The following is a 22,612-nucleotide window of genomic DNA, read 5'->3' as shown; positions in this document are numbered from 1 at the left end:
ATATACCCTGCACTAAAACACACCCCTACAAATCATCCTCACACATTCTCTTTCATTGTATGCTTCTCCTCCTTGCTTCTGGGGATATCTCTCCCAATCCTGGTCCCGGCTTTATTTCTCCTTGCTCTCGTCCTCGCCTCCCACATGCAATTTCCACTCCTTCTGGTGTCAACCCCTCTAACCTCATACCCATCCCATCACCCTCCCACTTCTCTCCCTTTCTTCTGTGCCCTTTGGAATGCTCGCTCCCTCTCTAACAAGTTTCTCTCTGTGCATGACTTTTTTCTCTCTCACTCTCTGCTCCTATTTGCTATAACTGAGACCTGGCTCACTCAGTCTGACTCTGCTCTGGAAGTTACCCTCTCTTATGGTGGCCTTTCCTTCTCCCACACTCCACGCCCTGATAGCAGGGGTGGAGGCGTGGGGCTCCTGCCCTTCTCTATCTGCCATTACCGAACCCTTCCTATTCCTCCCTCTCTTGCTGTTCCCTACTTTGAGTCTCACACTGTCCAGATCTTCTCTCCTCTCCCTGTCCACATGGCGGTCATCTATCGCCCACCTAACTCTACTCATCCACCTTCTGCCTTTCTCTCTCACTTTGAATCCTGGCTCTTCTTTCTTTCCTCAGACTCCCCTGTTCTTCTCCTTGGGGACTTCAACTGCCATATTGATGACCCCTCTCTCCCTTGGCCCTCCTGCTTTCTCTCTCTAACCTCTTCTTTTGGCCTTCAACAATGGACTGCAGCCAGCACACACAAGGATGGCCACCTACACCTGGTTTTCAATAAAAACTGTTCTCCCTCTGATTTCTTCATTTCCCCCTTTCCTCTCTCTGACCATCGTCTCATTTAATTTTCTCTCTCTCACTTCTCCCCTTCTCCATCTCCATCTACCCCTCATTTCTGCAGGGACCTACCAGGTTTTGATTCCACTTTACGCTCCTCTCTCTCCTCTCTCAGCTTTGCTCCAGACCCTGACAACCTGGTCAGGGACTACAACTTTGCCCTATCCTCCGCTTTTGATTTACATGCCCCGCTTTCTCTCTGCCGCACTCGCCCTTCTAACACCAGACCCTGGCTAAATTCCCACACGCACATGCAGCGTTCTTGTGCTCGTTCCTCTGAACGCCTCTGGAGGAAATCTCACACTCGCAGACTTCCTTCACTACAAATGTATGCCATCAAGTTTCAACTCTGCTCTCATGCTAAAAAACCTACTTTTCTTTACTAATCAGCACACACAAGCCTAACCCATGCCGACTCTTCTCTGTCTTTGACTCCCTACTCAGACCACCCTCAGCTGCCGCTTCTTCTTCCTTCATCTCACCTCAGGATTTTGCTGACTATTTCAAGGAAAAGGTGGAATCTATACATCAGGACATCCCCTCTGTTTTCTCCTTCCATCCTACACCTCTTTCTAACTCTCCTCCTGCCTTCCTTTACTCTTTTTCGGCTGTCACAGAGAGAGAATGTGTCACTGCTGATCTCCTCTTCTCCCTCTACCACTTGCCCTCTTGACTCCATTCCCTCTCATCTCCTAAAACCTCTTGCTCCTACTATAAACCCTATGCCCCCACACATTTTTAACTCCTCCCTCTACTCTGGTACCCTTCCCTCCTCCTTCATACATGCAACAGTCATACCTCCTGCCTTTTGCCTCTAAACTCCTTGAACGTCTTGTATTCTCTCGCTTACTCCATTTTTCTCAACACCTATTCTCTCCTAGACCCTATACAATCTGGCATCCACACTGCTCACTCCACTGAAACAGCCCTTACTAAAATAACTAATGACCTCTATGTTGCCAAAGACAGGTCATTACACTGCTCATATTACTGACCTCTCTGCAGAATTTGATACTGTGGACCACCCTCTTCTCCTTCTCCATACTCTTGGTATTTGTAAGAAATCTCTATCCAGGATCTCCTCTTACCTCTCCCATCATACTTTCAGTGTCTCTTTTGCTAACACCTCCTCCATTGATCTCTCTGTTTGGGTACCCCAGGGCTCTGTTCTGGGACCTCCCCTTTTTACTCTGTACACACTCTCTCTAGGTGACCTAATCTCATCTCTTGGGTTCAAATATCACCTCTATGCTGACGACACAAAAATTTACTTTTCAACCCCTAACCTTACACCTGCTGTACAGACCAAAGTTTCTGAATGTCTCTCTGCAATATCCTCCTGGATGGCCCTCCGCCGACCTAAACTTAACATGGCAAATACAGAGCTCCTCATACTTCATCCCAAACCTGGCTCTACTACCTCCTACATTACTGTTGGAAGTTCTGTCACACACCCAGTAACGCAAGCATGCTGCCTAGGGGTCACACTCGACTCCTCTCTCACATTCAAAATGTATCTAAAACCTGTCGCTTATTCCTACACAGTATCACAAAGATATGCCCATTCCTCCATTGCTCCACTGCTAAAACTCTGACTCAGGCCCTCATTATCTCCCATTTCGATTACAGTAAACTCCTGCTGCCCGGCCTTCCTGCCTCTCACCTGTCTCCCCTACAATCTATCCTAAATGCTGCTGCCAGAGTCACTCTACTCTTTCCTAAATCTGTCTCAGCGTCTCCCCTGCTGAAATCACTCTCCTGGCTTCCTATCAAATCCCGCATCTCACACTCAATTCTCTTCCTCACTTTTACAGCTTTACACTCTTCTGCTCCTCCTTACATCTCAGCCCTAATTTCTCGCTATGCACCATCCCGAATCTTGCGTTCCGCTCAAGGATGTCTTCTCTCTACTCCCTTTGTATCTAAAGCCCTCTCCCGCCTTAAACCTTTCTCACTGACTGCCCCACACCTCTGGAATGCCCTTACCGTCAATACCCGGCTAGCACCCTCTCTGTCCACCTTTAAGACCCACCTTAAGACACACCTGCATAACGAAGCATATGAGTAGCTCCGTGGCTAATACTATAAACCTGATACATAAAGCTTGGCACCCTGCAGACACACTTACCAGAACACCTTCTTACTGTCTCTGTACGTTCTTCCTACTTACCAATTAGATTGTAAGCTCTTAGGAGCAGGGACTCCTCTTCCACAATGTTACATTTATGTCTGAAGCACTAATTCCCATGATCTGTTATTTGTAGATTTTTATTTATTTATATGATTATCACGTGTATTACTACTGTGAAGCGCTATCTACATTAATGGCACTATATAAAAGGCAGACATACATACACCTTTAAACACACAAACCCAGCAAGCTCAAACGCCCACACCCTCCTAATATTGACTATATGTAATGCCACATAGAGTGCAACTGGGCTGTGGCACGTGAATATAGGAAAACACAGGGGGTGCCCAGTGCTACATCCAAATGACAAAACATACATGGTAATAATTACAAGAAATGATGCTTCAATACTAATAACATTGCTAATGCTAATAATAAAATATGTTTTTTTTAGTTAGAAATTTTGGCCAAAACATCATAAGCTTGCACACCAAACGTCAAGGTAAACCATAATAAGTGCAAGTCCTACACTACACTGCATTTGTTCCCAATACCTCTGTATGAGGGGGAAGAACCATAATAGATTCATTACCTGCAGCAAGATAAGACAATCCACCATTAAAAAGGGGGAGTTGACGTGAGCTCTGGGGGAGGTGCCACAATATATTTTATTATTAGCATTAGCAATGTTATTAGTATTGAAGCATCATTCCTTGTAATTATTACCATGTATGTTTTGTCATTTGGATGTAGCACTTGGCACCCCTTGTCGTTTGCTATATTCATGTGCCACAGCCCAGTTGCACTCTATGTGGCATTACATATAGTCAATATTAGGAGGGTGTGGGCGTTTGAGCTTGCTGGGTTTGTGTGTTAATTAATTTCTGACTGGAATCAGTTGTATGGAGGTTGTGGCACCTCCCCCAGAGCTCACGTCAACTCCCCCTTTTTAATGGTGGATTGTCTTATCTTGCTGCAGGTAATGAATCTATTATGGTTCTTCCCCCTCATACAGAGGTATTGGGAACAAATGCAGTGTAGTGTAGGACTTGCACTTATTATGGTTTACCTTGACGTTTGGTGTGCAAGCTTATGATGTTTTGGCCAAAATTTCTAACTAAAAAACCATATTTTATTATTAGCATTAGCAATGTTATTAGTATTGAAGCATCATTTCTTGTAATTATTACCATGTATGTTTTGTCATTTGGATGTAGCACTGGGCACCCCCTGTGTTTTCCTATATACATACACCTTGTATGTCAGCATGTGTTTTTCATGAGTGGGACTTGGAGGAATTATGGAAGATCTATGTGATGCCAAATTACAGGAGGTTCAAATTCTGCATCTCTGTCATTTTCTGTCAATATCCTTAGCGTTGAAAAATCTCCATGAGGTCTGTGATAGCATAAATATCTCTACCTAAGGCTAAGGAAATCAGGAAATCTCTCCTGCTGCAGGCGTGTGCGCTGTGCCGAGGCGTGCGGAAGCGTGCGTTTCCACTATAGCCGAGGCCGAAGGACCATGTAAGAAACTTTATTGTAAGGCTCCTCAACTTTGACACAGTTACAGTTACAATCTATACGCCACATGTTCTATTTAATTGACTCTTTGATAACCAAAGTTTCATCAACTCGCAGTTTCTGCTTCATACAAATTAAAGTCCATAACGGCACCATTCAGAAGTGCACACTAAACATGAATAGCATCTTTAACTCTAAGTCTAATCCTTCCTAAAACTTCTAAAATACCAGGTTTCTGAAATGTAAACTTCTTTGGATGATATTGACTCGTTGGTATTAATGACACAGTAGCAGAACAGAGTATTCTACAAACCAAGAAGCACAGGCGGAGTAAGCGTGAAAACCAAAGAGCTTTTCCAAGACTGACGGTGGCAACTTTCATGGGTGTTTTGGCTCTAAAAAAGGTGGAAAAAGGTGAACGCACCCTCTAGACAGACGGTACTATGGAGACTAAGGGAAATAAAAATGATGGAGCTCCTTTCAGTGCAATTGAGCCAAAAACTTGACAAATTTCACAAAATCTGGGAAATTTGGCCGGGCAATTAGGAACACATAGACATAACTACAGAGAGACTAGATAAATGGGCTTCTTCCCCTTCCCCCCCTTTTCTTTCTCTTCTTTTCTCTGTTCTTCTCTATTCTTTGCTAAATTCTACGAGAGTCACGCAAGGAGGTGGCTGCTTCCCTAGCACAGCCTAAGATGTGGAAACAGATCATATTAACACAAAGACTATGTTAAAACAAATATTTTATTTAAGCACTGATAACGAACTGTAGAGCTTTTTTTGTTTTAAACACAACTGTTAATACTTGAATAATATATATGTACCAATGTTGAATATTTGTTGTGTCTCTCCAAAACAATAAAAAAAATTGAAACAAAAAAAAAAGAAATTTTTTTTGGTTTTGCTGGAATTTGATTTTGTTTTGGATTTGTAAATAATAACGGAAGATTTTTTTTTTTTTTTTTTGCACAAGGCTGATTTAATTGAATCGAGGCATCTCACGCTGTCGCCAGGACTGCGGACAGGACAAACAATCACAGGCCCTCCTATGACAACAAACCAGAAATAGGGTCAAAGTTCCATCAGTCCTTGGTTCTGGGAAAGCTGTTGGTGGAACTAGCTGGCACAATATGCATTATGCATATCCTGCTGCCCTTCACCAGTAAGTAATAATATATTCTACTTATAGAGATAGACATAGAGATATATGCATAGATACATATATAACCCTGCCCCCCCCCCCCCCCCCCTTGGGAGATTCTACAGTCTGCAACATGGTGTGGGTGTATATGGTGCTGAGGCATACCTGTGAGGTCAGGAGAATCTGAGTTTCCGCGATGGTAAGGGGCAATAGGACAGGCTTATGGATGGATCTCTGGGTTCTTGCTCATGGTATCAGCACCTCCAGCTGTGATGGGTTCCAGGATGTATGGATGTCAGTCCCCACCACTACACTCCTTACCCCACCTGCACAGGAACTGACACCCAGGCAGAGGTGTGATGAACAGATGGATTTATTGTACATGCTGCAGCAGCTCTTTTTACCGCATACACATGGAGGTCCAAAGTCCCAGGACTTCTGGGTGGTGCTTCCCCGATAGTGTGGGGCTTTGAGTCTTGATGGTTTTTAGGCCCTTAGGCCTAAAGTGGGCCAGCTCATCCTTGCAATGGGAGTCTGACAGCTCATGCTCTCTCCACACCAGGAAGAGCAAGACTCAACTAACTTTGCTACCTCACTGGGAAGGCTCTAGAGGGGCGGGCTCAGGGACTATACCTATGTCTCATAGGCTGTACGCAGGCCATGAGTCACCACCTTACTTCCTGCACTTACCAGTGGAGCATGAGGTGGGGTCACTGGCCCATAGATTAACCCATGAAGGCCCTGAACTTACTAGGGACTTACATCACAGATACACTGTGGGGGAAAGAGAGGTATTATGGACATACCATGTTACACATACATAGGGGGGAAGTGACTTGGGAGGGAAGAGAGTGACTAGGTGGGGGGGGGGGGGGGAGAGCGGGAGTCTCTGAACACCAGTAATTACACAATACATTGTTTTGGTTTTTTTTAAGACTGGCCCTTTACAAACCTTTTTAAGGAAAATAAAAATGAACAAAACAAAATAAACTCCGCAAAAAAACTTGAAATGTTAAGTTGCCAAGGGACTTGCTTACAGCGCTTCCCTTTAGAACAGGGGTGCTCAAATTGGGGGCGTGACATTTTCGGGGGGGGTAGGGGGTTCCTTACAGATGCCCCATGCTCTTCCCCACAACATTTAAATAAAATGTCAGGGGAGCGTGCGAGGCCTCTGTATGTCTCCAATGGTCTCTCCAGCGGCTTCTGGCGACTCGGCCATGACAACACAGAGCCAGATGACGCTGTGGGGTCAAATGGCAACGCGTTGCCATGGAAATGTGACGTCACATGACGTGGCATCAAATGACATGGAGGAAAGGTAAGGATTGGCGCACAGGGAAAAGGGAGACCAAAAAGCGCACCAGCACAAACGGAGCAGGAAGAAACCAGGACAAAAAAATGATTAAAAGGGCACTTTAATGTGGCAAAAGACCCATCCAATGCATTTCGAACGTCGCAAAAAAAGACGTGAAAAAGAACGCTGCGACGTTCGAAATGCATTGGATGGGTCTTTTGCCACATTAAAGTGCCCTTTTAATAATTTTTTTGTCCTGGTTTCTTCCTGCTCCGTTTGTGCTGGTGCGCTTTTTGGTCTCCCTTTTCCCTGTATTGCATTGAGTAGCTGCACAGCCTGCCTGCCTGCCCTACCAGGATGTGAGTATTTGCATATTTTTCAGGGGAACCTGCCAATGAGACTGATGGTGAGTGGGTTGCACCACACACCACCTGTCTTCAGGAGGACAGTACCCATTATATGACACAATAGGTACTATATCAATTGTTAGTACCCTGGTACAGTGGTCTGGCTTATTATCATTTTGAGATATACCTGCATTTGAGTGCTTCAGCTATTTTCCATATAAGGATTGGCGCACCCCTGATTTAGAACACCATGCCACACCCCAAGCCATCTAATGAAAAAGGAAAGAAACTAAAACTGTCATTTCCCAGAATCCCTTGATGCAGTGGAAGTGCTGTGTGCTGGTTATAATGGTGAAAAGCAGGGCTGCAGACCTGTCTAAGTCTAAGACATGCAAATTAGCATACAAATTGAAGTCGTCCTGCTCCTCCTCCATTTGAAGCAGTTTAGCAATTTACCCTTGACAAAGCTATTGGAATTCAGCTAGTTGTAAAATAAAATAAAAAATGTGCATTTCAGCCTTTTTGGTCATTTTGTCCAGATTTGCAGACCTGGTATGAAGCTGCTTCTAAAAAAGCCTTTTCTTCATGGTTAGGAAATGCAATAAGGACTGGGAGAGGGAGTGGCTCAGTGAGTAAAGACACTGACTGGCACTGAGAGTATGAAGCAGGGGAGCCTGGTTCAATTCCCGGTGTCGGCTCCTTGTGACCTTGGGCAAGTCACTTTATCTCCCTGTGCCTCAGGCACCAAAAAAAAAACATAGACCTGTGCCTGCAAAATGTCTCTGTAAAGTGCTATGTATAACTAGCAGCACTATACAAAAACATGCTATTATTATATATTATATTATATTACAAAAGCATGCAAATTCGATGGAGAAGTCCTCTTTTCACCTGGATTTGCCCAACTCGCAGCTATGCCCCACAGATTTACGTTTTACCAACGCTGCTGGGGTTAATAGAAACAATGACTCAGTTTGATGGCACAAAATCTGACACAGAGCAGACCCCGTGCCACTTACAGCAAGAGCACAGAATACAAGGACGATCTTTGAGCAGGACTGTGTGAATGCTGGTCCTTGTCTATTATTATCGACAGCCCATTGTGCCCCATTAACAAATGAGGACATAGCCCGGACTCTCTTGAGTCTGCCAGAGTGCAATACAGATGCAGTAATGTAATACAGATGCAGTAATGTGATACAGGCTCCACACATTGTTTCAAACTGCAGAAAGCATTACAGGGTAATATATTGTGTAACTTTCCAATTTTTAGGAAAATGTGTTCTGTAGACAAACATACAAAAGCTGCACAATTTAGGTCCTTTTTTTTTGCTTTTCAGTTATTTTATATAGAAAAAAGTGGAATCGCATCAGGTTCTCTTCAAAATGACCACAATTGTATCCTACTGTACCATCGGCCTGCGCCCGTCCTGCCCTGCACTTGGGTATTATATGGTCCCTTTATTTTATTTGGGCACTTCTGGTATTCTGATCATTTTATTCTGCATGTGATGTAATGTATTCAGTGGCCCAGTCCTGTTGTATTCTCCTCATCGGGAGCGTCTTAATCACTCCGCCGCCAGTCACCTGCCGCCACCCCTGCGATGCCTGGACATGGGTGCAGTGAGTAGTGCAGGTCACAGTGTAGGTGGTCACCTCAATCCCCGCTGTGGGTGATCATCACCGCCACACCAGGGTCAGTTGCCTCACTGGTCCCTGCTTTGCCGCTCTGTTCAGGACACCTTTGTTTGAGGCAGTGTGCACCACGCAATGCAGTTGGCTGGCTGTTTAAAGTTCCGGCGTGCTGATGAACTGAGCCTTGATGCTCCCTGATTGGCTGCTAGATTATAACCATGTTTCTGATTGGCCCAGCAATTAAATATCCATTTAATCAGATTGGAGAGGATGGGGGAGGAAGAGGGAGGGGGGAGGGGAGGAGGAAGGGGGAGAAGGGGGGAGAGGAGGGGTAGGGGAAAGAGGATGGAGAGGGAGGAAGGAAAGAGGATGGAGAGGGAGGGGGAAAGAGGATGGAGAGGGAAGGGGGAAAGAGGATGGAGAGGCAGGGGGGAAAGAGGATGGAAAGGGAGGGGGGAAAGAGGATGGAAAGGGAGGGGGGAAAGAGGATGGAGAGGGAGGGGGGAAAGAGGATGGAGAGGGAGGGGGGAAAGAGGATGGAGAGGGAGGAAGAAATGAGGATGGAGAGAGAGGGGGAAAGAGGATGGAGGGGGAAGGGGGGAAAGAGGAGGGAGGGGGGAAAGAGGATGGAGAGGGAGGGGGGAAAGAGGATGGAGAGGGAGGGGGGAAAGAGGATGGAGAGAGAGGGGGAAAGAGGATGGAGGGGGAAGGAGGAAGGGGGGAAAGAGGATGGAGAGGGAGGGGGGAACAGATGGAGAGGGAGGGGGGTGGAGGAGGGGGGTGGAGGGGGGAACGAGGAGGGAGGGAGAGGGGGAAAAGAGGAGGAGGGAGAGGGGGGAAAGAGGATGGAGAGTGAGAGGGAAAGAGGATTGAGAGGGAGGGGGGAAAGAGGATGGAGAGGGAGGTGGGTGGAGGGGGGAACGAGGAGGGAGGGAGAGGGGGGATAGAGGAGGGAGGGGGAGGGAGGGAGAGGGGGAAAGAGGATGGAGAGAGAGGGGGAAAGAGGATGGAGAGGGAGGGGGGAAAGGGGATGGAGAGGGAGGGGGGAAAGGGGATGGAGAGGGAGGGGGGAAAGGGGATGGAGAGGGAGGGGGGAAAGGGAGGGGGGAAAGGGAGGGGGGAAAGAGGATGGAGAGGGAGGGAGGAAAGAGGATGGAAAGGGAGGGAGGAAAGAGGATGGAGAGGGAGGGGGGAAAGAGGATGGAGAGGGAGGGAGGAAAGAGGATGGAGAGGGAGGGGGGAAAGAGGATGGAGAGGGAGGGGGGAAAGAGGATGGAGAGGGAGGGGGGAAAGAGGATGGACAGGGAGGGGGGAAAGAGGATGGAGAGGGAGGGGGAAAGAAGATGGAGAGGGAGGTGGGAAAGAGGATGGAGAGGGAGGGGGAAAGAGGATGAGAGGGAGGGGGGAAAGAGGATGAGAGGGAGGGGGGAAAGAGGATGGAGAGGGAGGGGGAAAGAGGATGGAGAGGGAGGGGGGAAAGAGGATGGAGAGGGAGGGGGGAAAGAGGATGGAGGGGAGGCGTCCGCGCAGGGCGCGATCAGATTGCCTTAAGGCAATGATCACATCCACGTGAGGTCACGTGAGCAGTTCGCCCAATGAGGGTGACCCAGCTCGGTGATGTCCTTAGCCACGCCCCTAGGAACGCCATCCACCATGGCCAGGGAAAGCACCCGCTTCACGCGAGTGACTTCACAGCCTCCGCACCGTGGCCCGGGCCTTCCTCATCCTTGGCCCATCCTATCCTTATCAGAAAGCCAATAGAGGTGGAGGAGACAGTCTGTACGAGCACTTACTAAACGCAGAAGGGAGCAACCAGTGGGAATCCAACCGCTCCCAAGTCTCAAAATAAGAAAAAGTAACTTTAAGTATTAAAAATAAAATAGCAGATTAAAAAGCACAATGAACTCTGTTAAATGACTACAGTAACAAACACAAGATGAAAGAGAAGTACTCGGGACTGCAGCTGTAAAGTAGAACAGCAAATGCCACCAGCGCTCCACTGAACAGCTATACCACTGAACCCATGCATGGCCGATACTTCCAAAAGTAACTGCAATTGTACTAGAGCACGGGTGGCTAATTCCAGTCCTCAGGGACAACCAACAGGTCAGGTTTTCAGGATATCGCTTCAGCACAGTTGGATCAGTCTTTGACTGAGCCACCTGTGCTGAAGCAGGGGTATCCTGAAAATCTTACCTGTTGGTGGCCCTTGAGGACTGGAGTTAGCCAACCCCTGTAATAGCTTCTCCGCCCATATTATTCTGCTGCGACTCTTGCTCTCATGATCCAATGGCTCCAAATCCAGCTACGACACAAACGCCTACGTGTTTCCACCATACAGTACTGTGTGCGTTAGGATAACTACCCCCGCGTTGCACTTGCATTGCTGCCCCTGCTACCACCGAGCAGCTCAAGATAAGACAATACTGGGCGATAGAGTGTGTCTGAAGTGGCAGTAAGGAGCTATTAATACTGCAGTAATCGACAGTACATGGCTGGAATGGGAGTGGACGCTGCAGTAATTGTGCTCTGTCTGGCTTCTCACCATGTTGAATAAGGGGGGATCGCGAGATAGGGGAGTAAAAAGAAGAAAAGGAACAACCAACGGGGGATCTTCAACACAAATAAAACAGAGTCACCCCCGTGGGCTTTTACCGTGCCAGGTTTCTGTCTCTCTTTGCAGCCAAGTGTGTTAATAATGAATTAGCACAGTCAGCTCCCCACCTGCATGTGGGGTGTGCACGCTTATCATAAGCAGGACATGTAAGGTCAGAAATGTCATTAGCAATATCCCAAGAGGCAAAAAGGCCCCAATGCTGGCATCCAACATGACAAATCATTTAGTACATGAATACCTGTATCTATTTTATCTATATTCTTTCTAGATAAAGATGGTTAAACACACATTCCCATTCGATTAGTTCAATACGTTGGCCAAAATATTTTAAGCTTACAACTTGGATGCATTATTGGTGGCTTTTTGTGTCTTGTTGTATACATAACGTCAATAACAAACCCAATAGCACTCCAAATTATATATATATATATATATATATATATATATATACACACACACACACACACACACACACACACACACACACACACACACACACACACACACACTGTAGTGGGTTTGGGTTTTGAGCTTACTAACACTGTGTATGTTAATATTTACAATATCCCGAAAGATGGGCCCCATTATTTAAATTGACATTTACATATATCTCATGAATAACATTTCTGTTGAAGACAAGTTAGAAAATATAGAGCAGTGGTACTGGTACCCGCCGAGCCCTCGCCCTGGATCCCTGTCTGGTGCAAGCTGTACAGAACATACTGTATTGTACAGAATGCTGCATAGCACCGAACCTGGAGCAGCAGAGGGATACAATGCCAGGCAGGGAGGGGGGTCCTGAGAACAAAGCATGCCACATACAGTAATAACAAGTTACCACGGCATTCTGTTAATCAGGGGAAGGGGGGGTCCAGGCAGGGAGGGGAGGTCCAGGCAGGGAGGGGGGGTCCTGAGAACAAAGCATGCCACATACAGTAATAACACGTTACCACGGCATTCTGTTAATCAGGGGAAGGGGGGGGTCCAGGCAGGGAGGGGAGGTCCAGGCAGGGAGGGGGGGTCCTGAGAACAAAGCATGCCACATACAGTAATAACAAGTTACCACGGCATTCTGTTAATCAGGGGAAGGGGGAATCTAGACACATTTCTGGCAGTATTCAGAAACAAAAAAAGCATTGCAAAGGAATATGGAAGACCTGCAGAATGCTTTGCAGGGGTCTGCTGCATGGGGGTGAGGTACTGTCTAGTAAACATATTATTTTGCACGCTAGCTGCTATGCAATGGATGTTACATTCAAACATTAGCAGAGCCTTATTGCTTGGCATGTTTATTGCCAATGTTTGAGAATTCGTGTCTCTGTGTGTTGCAAGGTGACCCTGCAATAAAGTGCTTATTCAATGATATAATAATGATAATTCCCTTTATGTCGCCCAAAAGCCCACAGACGCAGACTTACCTGTGGATGTGAGGGCTGAGAGGATGCCAGTGAAAAGCAAAAGGGAGCTCATGATGAGACTAAATCAGGAGTGTGCTACTGCAGCAGAGCGTGGGGCTCAAGCAGCCTCAGCACTGACTGATGCACTGGGATAGGAGGCGTTGTGTGCAATGAGGTCATCTGAGGAGGGAGGAGGATTCAGGGAGGATGCAGGGAGGATGCAAGAACTCACTTGCAGGGATGGAGAAAGCTCAATGATGTCTAGAAGCTTGGGAATAGAAGCCAAGAGATTCCTGCCCGGGGCCTTTGCACCAGTGCACAGCCAATACCTGGCATATTATTTGGGTGTGTACATTTCAATACATGGTCACAACCAGACCATTACAGTGGAGACCACCGTGGCTTTGCAGCTCATACTGTATGTTCTCATTGCTGTGTTAAGGTGCAGTGTTTGATACAACCCCGTTCAGAAAATATGACACTAAAGGGTGTATCTATGAACGTGCAATAGTGGTTAGTGATAGTTAGAAGCCATTCACGTAAATAGCTGTTAATGCACAAACATGGTTAATAGCCTATGGCAGGGCTTCTCAACGCCAGTCCGCAAGACCACTCAACAGTTCAGGTTTTAAGGATACCGCTGCTTCAGCACAAATGACTCAGTCAAAGACTGAGCCACCTGTGCTAAAGCAGTGACCGATTGAGGCATCTGTGCTGAAGCCGTGACTGATTGAACACCCTGTGCTGAAGCAGTGACGGATTGAGCCACCTGTGGACTGGATTGGAGAACCCCTGCACTATGGTGCAGCATGTAAATGAAATAGAGGCCTGAATGCCAACACAGCATTTTAGTGCGGAAATGCAAGGGGGAGCTCAATTACTTCTGCAACAAAATGGCTGAAGTCGCCTTAAAATGGATTACAGTATAGTCCTCAAAAACCTAGGTGCAAAAAATGCACATTTCCTGTGTCGGTGGGTCTAATGGTAAAGTTATCATTTAGAGACCGAGGAAGCCGTATTGGTCCCAGAGAAGTGCAGATTTGTTGCAGGTTGGGATACATTTAAGCGGAATAAGGTTAGAGTTCTTCATAGATTAGTTTAAAAGGGAAACTGTCTGGTCTCCTTCAGTGCTAATAATAATAACTTTATTTCTCCCAATGGGACTCAAAGCGCCTCACAATTACAGTATAGTGAGCAGAACGCAGCACGTGGGCATTTGTGCAGACTCAGCCCCTGCCTACAATCTATGATTTTGGTGCCTGAGGCGCAGGGCGATAGGGTGGTCTGCCCAATGTCACAAGAAGCTGACGCCGGGATTTGAACCAGGGTCCCCTGACCCACTCCCTCTCCCAGTGCTGACCACTGAGGTCTGGGAGGTGTCAAAAGCTCTGTATATAATATTGCTGTTAGGGTTGCCAGGTGTTCAGTATTGAACCAAACTGTCCTGTATTTGGACACTGTCCAGTAAAAAAAATGGTGGTAATACTGGACATGTAGGTGTATACCGGTGTTACCTCTCTGGGCGTGTAGGTGTATACCGGTGTTACCTCTCTGGGCGTGTGTGTGTATACCGGTGTTACCTCTCTGGGCGTGTATGTGTATAACAGTGTTACCTCTCTGGACATGTATGTGTATACCGGTGTTACCTCTCTGGACATGTATGTGTATACCGGTATTATAGGTATGCTGCAGGACGCAGTGTGTCAGGGCACAGCCAAAGATGATCAGGATAACAGCTTGTAGTTAAAAGGTAATCTTTATTCGAACATCATGGTGCAGACAGAGGAATGGAGGGTAGCTCTTACGCGTTTCACGCCTAGCTGGCGCTCTCTGACGAAGCGTCATCTTTGGCTGTGCCCTGACACACTGCGTCCTGCAGCATACCTATCTACTCATCAATATCACGGATGCACGCCACCAACAAGAAGAAGACAGGCTTTTCTCATGTGAGTTTTTTATCCTTTTCTTTGCTGGAAGGTGTATTATCAAGGTGGTTGCAAGCGTGTGTGACATTGTCCTCATTAGGAGTAATGTGGTGGAGCTAATCATTCTCCACTCACAGCACCCCTAGGACTTCAATACATATGTCCTATACACAACGCTCACCTATACACTCATCACTCACATTTATACCAGACGCCTGCATCATCATATCTTCAATCAAGAAAGTCTATATGGACATTATTACAAATATTCCTCTACAGTTATTCTGAGCACTATTGATGAACTTTGTTCCTCTATTGTATACCGGTATTACCTCTCTGGGCGTGTATGTGTATACCGGTGTTACCTCTCTGGACATGTAGGTGTATACCGGTGTTACCTCTCTGGGCGTGAATGTGTATACCGGTGTTACCTCTCTGGGCGTGTATGTGTATACCGCTGTTACCTCTCTGGACATGTAGGTGTATACCGCTGTTACCTCTCTGGGCGTGTATGTGTATACCGGTGTTACCTCTCTGGGCGTGTATGTGTATACCGGTGTTACCTCTCTGGACGTGTATGTGTATACCAGTACAGGCAGTCCTCGGTTATCCGACGCAATGCGTTACTCAAAATGGCGTTGTAAAGCGAAACGTTGTAAAGCGAAACCCGTTTTCCCATAGGAACACTGTTTAAATGAAACGTTCCGTTCCTGAAGGCATTTTTAATGCTAAAATACACAAAATATTTTACTCAAACAATAAGATTATGCTGCACACACATACATTATGATATAAAGATTCTATTTATTGAATCCAGAACTGTATAATCAAACTGTTAGACATGTTTAAAGGCATAAATATACCACAAAACCTTCACACAGACTGATCTGGATGATTTCCCTGACTGCAGCTTTCTCATTGACATAATGTTGCAACTTTGTAAAGCGTCGTAAGAGCGTCGGATAAGCCATTTTGGCGTCGTAAAACCGGCCATAGGGATGCATTGGACAGCGTCGGATAAGCCATTCGTCGTAAAGCGAAGCGTCGTAAAACGAGGACTTACTGTATTACCTCTCTGGACATGTATGTGTATACCGGTGTTACCTCTCTGGGCGTGTAGGTGTATACCGGTGTTACCTCTCTGGGCGTGTATGTGTATACCGGTGTTACCTCTCTGGGCGTGTGTGTGTATACCGGTATTACCTCTCTGGGCGTGTCTGTGTATACCGGTGTTACCTCTCTGGACATGTAGGTGTATACCGGTGTTACCTCTATGGGCGTGTATGTGTATACCGCTGTTACTTCTCTGGACATGTAGGTGTATACCGGTGTTACCTCTCTGGGCGTGTATGTGTATACCGGTGTTACCTCTCTGGGCGTGTATGTGTATACCGCTGTTACCTCTCTGGACATGTAGGTGTATACCGCTGTTACCTCTCTGGGCGTGTATGTGTATACCGGTGTTACCTCTCTGGGCGTGTATGTGTATACCAGTATTACCTCTCTGGACATGTATGTGTATACCGGTGTTACATCTCTGGACATGTATGTGTAAACCGCTGTTACCTCTCTGGGTGTGTATGTGTATAACGGTGTTACCTCTCTGGATATGTAGGTGTATACCGGTGTTACCTCTCTGGACATGTAGGTGTATACCGGTGTTACCTCTCTGGGCGTGTATGTGTATACCAGTATTACCTCTCTGGACATGTATGTGTATACCGGTGTTACATCTCTGGACATGTATGTGTAAACCGCTGTTACCTCTCTGGGTGTGTATGTGTATAACGGTGTTACCTCTCTGGACATGTATGTGTAAACCGCTGTTACCTCTCTGGACATGTAGGTGTATACCGGTGTTACCTCTCTGGGCGTGTATGTGTATACCGCTGTTATCTCTCTGGATATGTAGGTGTATACCGGTGTTACCTCTCTGGACATGTAGGTGTATACCGGTGTTACCTCTCTGGGCGTGTATGTGTATACCGCTGTTATCTCTCTGGACATGTAGGTGTATACCGGTGTTACCTCTCTGGACATGTAGGTGTATACCAGTGTTACCTCTCTGGACATGTAGGTGTATACCGGTGTTACCTCTCTGGACATGTATGTGTATACCGGTATTACCTCTCTGGACATTTAGATGTATACCGGTGTTACCTCTCTGGACATGTAGGTGTATACCGGTGTTACCTCTCTGGACATGTAGGTGTATACCGGTGTTACCTATCTGGACATGTAGGTGTATACCGGTGTTACCTCTCTGGACATGTATGTGTATACCGCTGTTATCTCTCTGGACATGTAGGTGTATACCGGTATTACCTCTCTGGGCGTGTATGTGTATACCAGTGTTACCGATCTGGACATGTATGTGTATACCGGTGTTACCTCTCTGGACGTGTATGTGTATGTGTATACCGGTGTTACCTCTCTGGGCGTGTATGTGTATACCGGTATTACCTCTCTGGGTGTGTATGTGTATACTGCTGTTATCTCTCTGGACATGTATGTGTATACCGGTATTACCTCTCTGGGCGTGTATGTGTATACCGGTATTACCTCTCTGGGCGTGTATGTGTATACCAGTGTTACCTCTCTGGGCGTGTATGTGTATACCAGTGTTACCGCTCTGGGCGTGTATGTGTATACCGGTGTTACCTCTCTGGGCGTGTATGTGTATACCAGTATTACCTCTCTGGACATGTATGTGTATACCGGTATTACCTCTCTGGACATGTATGTGTATACCGGTATTACCTCTCTGGACATGTATGTGTATACCGGTATTACCTCTCTGGACATGTATGTGTATACCAGTATTACCTCTCTGGACATGTATGTGTATACCGGTATTACCTCTCTGGACATGTATGTGTATACCAGTATTACCTCTCTGGACATGTATGTGTATACCAGTATTACCTCTCTGGACATGTATGTGTATACCGGTGTTACATCTCTGGACATGTATGTGTAAACCGCTGTTACCTCTCTGGGTGTGTATGTGTATACCGGTATTACCTCTCTGGACATGTATGTGTATACCGGTGTTACCTCTCTGGGCGTGTATGTGTATACCGGTGTTACCTCTCTGGACATGTAGGTGTATACCGGTATTATCTCTCTGGGCGTGTATGTGTATACCGGTATTATCTCTCTGGGCGTGTATGTGTATACCGGTGTTACCTCTCTGGGCGTGTATGTGTATACCAGTGTCACCTCTCTGGACATGTATGTGTATACCGGTATTATCTCTCTGGGCATGTACTGCTGCGGCCGAGTTTATTCGAGCATTTGCCCGTTCTCAGCCGCAGCAGTTACCTGGCGCGCGCCGGAGGGTGCCGGGCGCGCGCCGAAGCAGCGGAGGAGAGGCCCGCCGATCGCGGCTTCCCCCTCTCCTCTCCGGGTCCGCCGGGTCCCCCGGAACCTCCTGCCGCCGTCCCCCACATCGCGGGACACCAGGGCTCCCTCGGGGAGCCCTGGACGCGCGTGCAGGGGGCGCAGGCACCCGATGACGGGTGACCGCGCATCGGTGACGCGCGGCATGCCGAGGGGATGCCACTTGCAAGCCGGGAAATCTCCCGGCTTGCGGAACTGGCCACACTTCAATAAAGTGTGTCGCCAGTGTATGTGTATACCGGTGTTACCTCTCTGGACATGTAGGTGTATACCGGTGTTACCTCTCTGGACATGTAGATGTATACCGGTGTTACCTCTCTGGACATGTAGGTGTATACCGGTGTTACCTCTCTGGACATGTAGGTGTATACCGGTGTTACCTCTCTGGACATGTAGATGTATACCGGTGTTACCTCTCTGGACATGTAGGTGTATACCGGTGTTACCTCTCTGGACATGTAGGTGTATACCGGTGTTACCTCTCTGGACATGTAGGTGTATACCGGTGTTACCTCTCTGGACATGTAGGTGTATACCGGTGTTACCTCTCTGGACATGTAGGTGTATACCGGTGTTACCTCTCTGGACATGTATGTGTATACCGGTATTACCTCTCTGGACATGTATGTGTATACCGCTGTTATCTCTCTGGACATGTAGGTGTATACCGGTATTACCTCTCTGGGCGTGTATGTGTATACCAGTGTTACCGATCTGGACATGTATGTGTATACCGGTGTTACCTCTCTGGACGTGTATGTGTATGTGTATACCGGTGTTACCTCTCTGGGCGTGTATGTGTATACCGGTATTACCTCTCTGGGCGTGTATGTGTATACTGCTGTTATCTCTCTGGACATGTATGTGTATACCGGTATTACCTCTCTGGGCGTGTATGTGTATACCGGTATTACCTCTCTGGGCGTGTATGTGTATACCAGTGTTACCTCTCTGGGCGTGTATGTGTATACCAGTGTTACCTCTCTGGACATGTATGTGTATACCGATATTACCTCTCTGGGCGTGTATTTGTATACCGGTATTACCTCTCTGGGCGTGTATGTGTATACCACTGTTATCTCTCTGGGCGTGTATGTGTATACCGTTATTACCTCTCTGGGCGTGTATGTGTATACCGTTATTACCTCTCTGGGCGTGTATGTGTATACCGGTATTACCTCTCTGGGCGTGTATGTGTATACCGCTGTTATCTCTCTGGGCGTGTATGTGTATACCAGTATTACCTCTCTGGGCGTGTATGTGTATAACGGTATTACCTCTCTGGGCGTGTATGTGTATACCGGTGTTACCTCTCTGGGCGTGTATGTGTATACCGCTGTTATCTCTCTGGGCGTGTATGTGTATACCGGTATTACCTCTCTGGGCGTGTATGTGTATAACGGTGTTACCTCTCTGGACGTGCATGTGTATACCGGTGTTACCTCTCTGGACATGTATGTGTATACCGGTGTTACCTCTCTGGACGTGCATGTGTATACCGGTATTACCTCTCTGGACATGTATGTGTATACCGGTGTTACCTCTCTGGACGTGCATGTGTATACCGGTGTTACCCCTCTGAACATGTATGTGTATACCGGTGTTACCTCTCTGGACGTGCATGTGTATACCGGTATTACCTCTCTGGACATGTATGTGTATACCGGTGTTACCTCTCTGGACGTGCATGTGTATACCGGTGTTACCTCTCTGGACATAGTTTCCTGACCGGTTTGGAGGGGCCGCTGGACTTCCCTGAGCAGGAAGAGAGCAGGGCTGTTGCTGGGCTGCTTCCTCCATCCTGATTGGCTGCATTACCCAGCAGCAGTCAATCAGATGAAGGTATCAGGAGCCTGTGGGTGGGGCCAAGGAGAGGAGGGAACAGCATGGAGCGAAGAGAGGTGTGTGTGTCTCGACCTTGTCGCACTTTTCACTATCGTGTCCAGTATTTTTGGAGAAGCCGCCTGGCAATCCTAATCTAGGAACAGCTCTCATTTTGATTAGATAAGAGGTATCACATATTCTTCCAAGAGCACATTGAACTCATGTGTGTGTGACGGGAGGGGGTAACCAGGCTCTTCAATAAAGGTCAAGCCTGGTTTTGGTTACCCCTGATCCGTATATAAGGGTCCAAGAGAGTTAGCTCTTGGGCCCAGTAACATTGTACCATGCCAATGTATTGTATGTATTAAAAGTATTTATTATGTGTTTTTCCCTTTCCGGGCATGCAATCAAACAGGGATTTCTGGTGCCTGAGTTTTAAGGGGGATTTTGCGGAGGAAGTGGTGTCAGAATGGGCATATCAGGGCAGGGAACGGAGTTATCGGTTCTCCAATCATGCCTGATTCTCAGATACATGTATACACATTGCCCCGGCAGTATCTTCCCTTAAAAATGTAACCGCGACTCACCACTAGGTACCCTGCTTCAGCATAGCTCAGAAAGGTGAATTAGGTGCAGGGTTTTTAATTGTGCTTTTGAGTCTGTTGTCTTAGGGTCAGTGGACCCTTTCTTTGGTCCTACTTATTACATATTTTCCATCCATTAACAGTGTCTAAGAGTGCAATTTATAGGGCTTATAGTAACCCCTGGTGGTCACTCGTTCAAGTGTTAGTTGTCACTGTGGATACCTGGACCCTCTAACTCGGGAGCTTGGATTGTCAATGTGGCTACTAGCTGTAATTTATTCAAATACATTAACAATATTAAAATACATTAATAGCCCCCTACATTACCTTAGTGGCTAACCGCTAAGGTAATGAAGGGTTTAACTCCTCCCCCACCCCCCTTGAGGTTTAACCACCCTCCCCGGGCAACTAACGTATATTTTTTATGTTTAGTGCCCAAAGCAGTATTCGCCGTTAATAATGCATTAATAACCCGGCATTAGCCACTATTGGGCAATAAAGATTGTATTGATTTGCACGGTTGCATTGTAAAGCAGCATTGCAGGGGGAGAGAGGGGGAGTTGCATTTACAAGCAGAAATTAGAGTGCAACAAACACAGTGAAAATAGAAATGTATAACTCCCAGGAGTGGGGAACGAAACATTTCCGCACTGATGCTGACATTTCTGAATCCCATAGACATATTTATCAGGTCTGTCCTGTTCACATACTGTATATATCCTACGATTCTCTGCTCAGAGTTTAATAGAAGGGTGTGTTAGTTACAGACAGTGCTGGTGATCACACCCAAAAGCTCTTTGAATCCCTATACTCTCTATAAATAATTAATTGCATTTCAGTTGGTGCAACCTCATGATTTCCAGGGAGTAAGATATCCCTGCTTCAGCACAGGTGGCTCAATCAGTCCCAAATTCAGCACAGGTGGCTCAGTCACAGCTTCAGCACAGGAGGCTTAATCGGTCCCAGCTTCAGCTCAGGTGGCTCAATCAGAGGCTCGGCCTTTGACTGAGCCTGTGATTGAGCCACCTGTGCTGAAGCTGGGATATCCTGAAAACCTGACCTTCTTGGCGGGGGGTGGGGGGGGAATTCTTGTGGACTGAGGTTGAGCCCCGCTGAGATATACAATCCTGTGTTCATTCCGCTTACTTTCCCTTGTTCTAACATCACAGAGCTCTATGTAAAATGATACCTGCAGAACCAGGACTGGCTTACCCCGCCTCTCGCAGAAAGATCAGATGGCGACCCTGTACTTAACTACAGTGATTACAAATATCCTAAAATAACAAACAAACACACAGGGCTGTGGGATTTCAAGTACGGTTTCAGTAACATATGTTATATTTTAAATTGACAAACGTGTCATGCGGTGTGAAAGAATCACGGGGCCTAAAACGAGGTCTGGGTCCCTATCCAGTAAACACCAAGACTCACCGGGGGCTGCGAGAGCGGAGATAACGGTGAATATGAGAAGAGGTCTCATGGTTCAGGGATTCCAGGAGGGTGTTACAGAGGAGACGTGCGCAGTCACGGCAGCCCGGGCGCTGTATGCTATACACAGGGATGTTCATTCTGTCTCATGTACTGTACCCACCCTGTTGTGGGGGCAAAGGGAATTCAAGAGCAGGCTGCCAGAAACCCTGTGAAGAGACACTGTAGCTGATGCTAAAAATATCACCCTGGAAATATAATCCCACTGGGCTTGGCATTCCCGCGCGCCTCTGTCACATGACGCTAACAGTTCATTGTTGCTGGAGACCTTGCAGACTATTGCAGTATAAGGATATAACGTGGCTAATATTGCAATAAGACCAGGAACAGCGTTACCACCTCCCAATAACACACAGAAATATAGGTAATATGCACACACAATATATCTGTTATCAATCCTAATCAGTGTCACTTTCAGGGCAAACTTGCATTTTTTTGCGACTGGGTTTGAACAG

At 46.8% G+C, this 22,612-nt stretch overlaps 1 protein-coding gene across 2 annotated transcripts in view; it reads right to left on the bottom strand.

The window, feature by feature from the left end:
- The window catches only part of LOC142497872 (phospholipase A2 inhibitor and Ly6/PLAUR domain-containing protein-like), a 31,575-nt gene extending 9,305 nt beyond the window's left edge, over window positions 1–22,270 (bottom strand). Inside the window, exon 1 of one of the 2 annotated variants that reach the window (XM_075606271.1) lies at window positions 22,101–22,270. In XM_075606271.1, coding sequence (XP_075462386.1) covers window positions 22,101–22,149 — 49 coding nt within the window. In that variant the 5' untranslated portion in view covers window positions 22,150–22,270. Of the gene's footprint in view, window positions 1–12,955; window positions 13,111–22,100 lie in introns of those variants that run through there. The other variant, XM_075606270.1, reaches the window with a different exon arrangement.
- Between the last annotated feature and the right edge of the window lie 342 nt (window positions 22,271–22,612).

Source organism: Ascaphus truei, chromosome 6 (genome assembly GCF_040206685.1).
Source record: "Ascaphus truei isolate aAscTru1 chromosome 6, aAscTru1.hap1, whole genome shotgun sequence".
Classification (NCBI taxonomy): domain Eukaryota; kingdom Metazoa; phylum Chordata; class Amphibia; order Anura; family Ascaphidae; genus Ascaphus; species Ascaphus truei.
The sequence above is the reverse complement of the archived record's forward strand: the minus strand, read 5'-3'. Positions and strand labels throughout refer to the sequence as shown.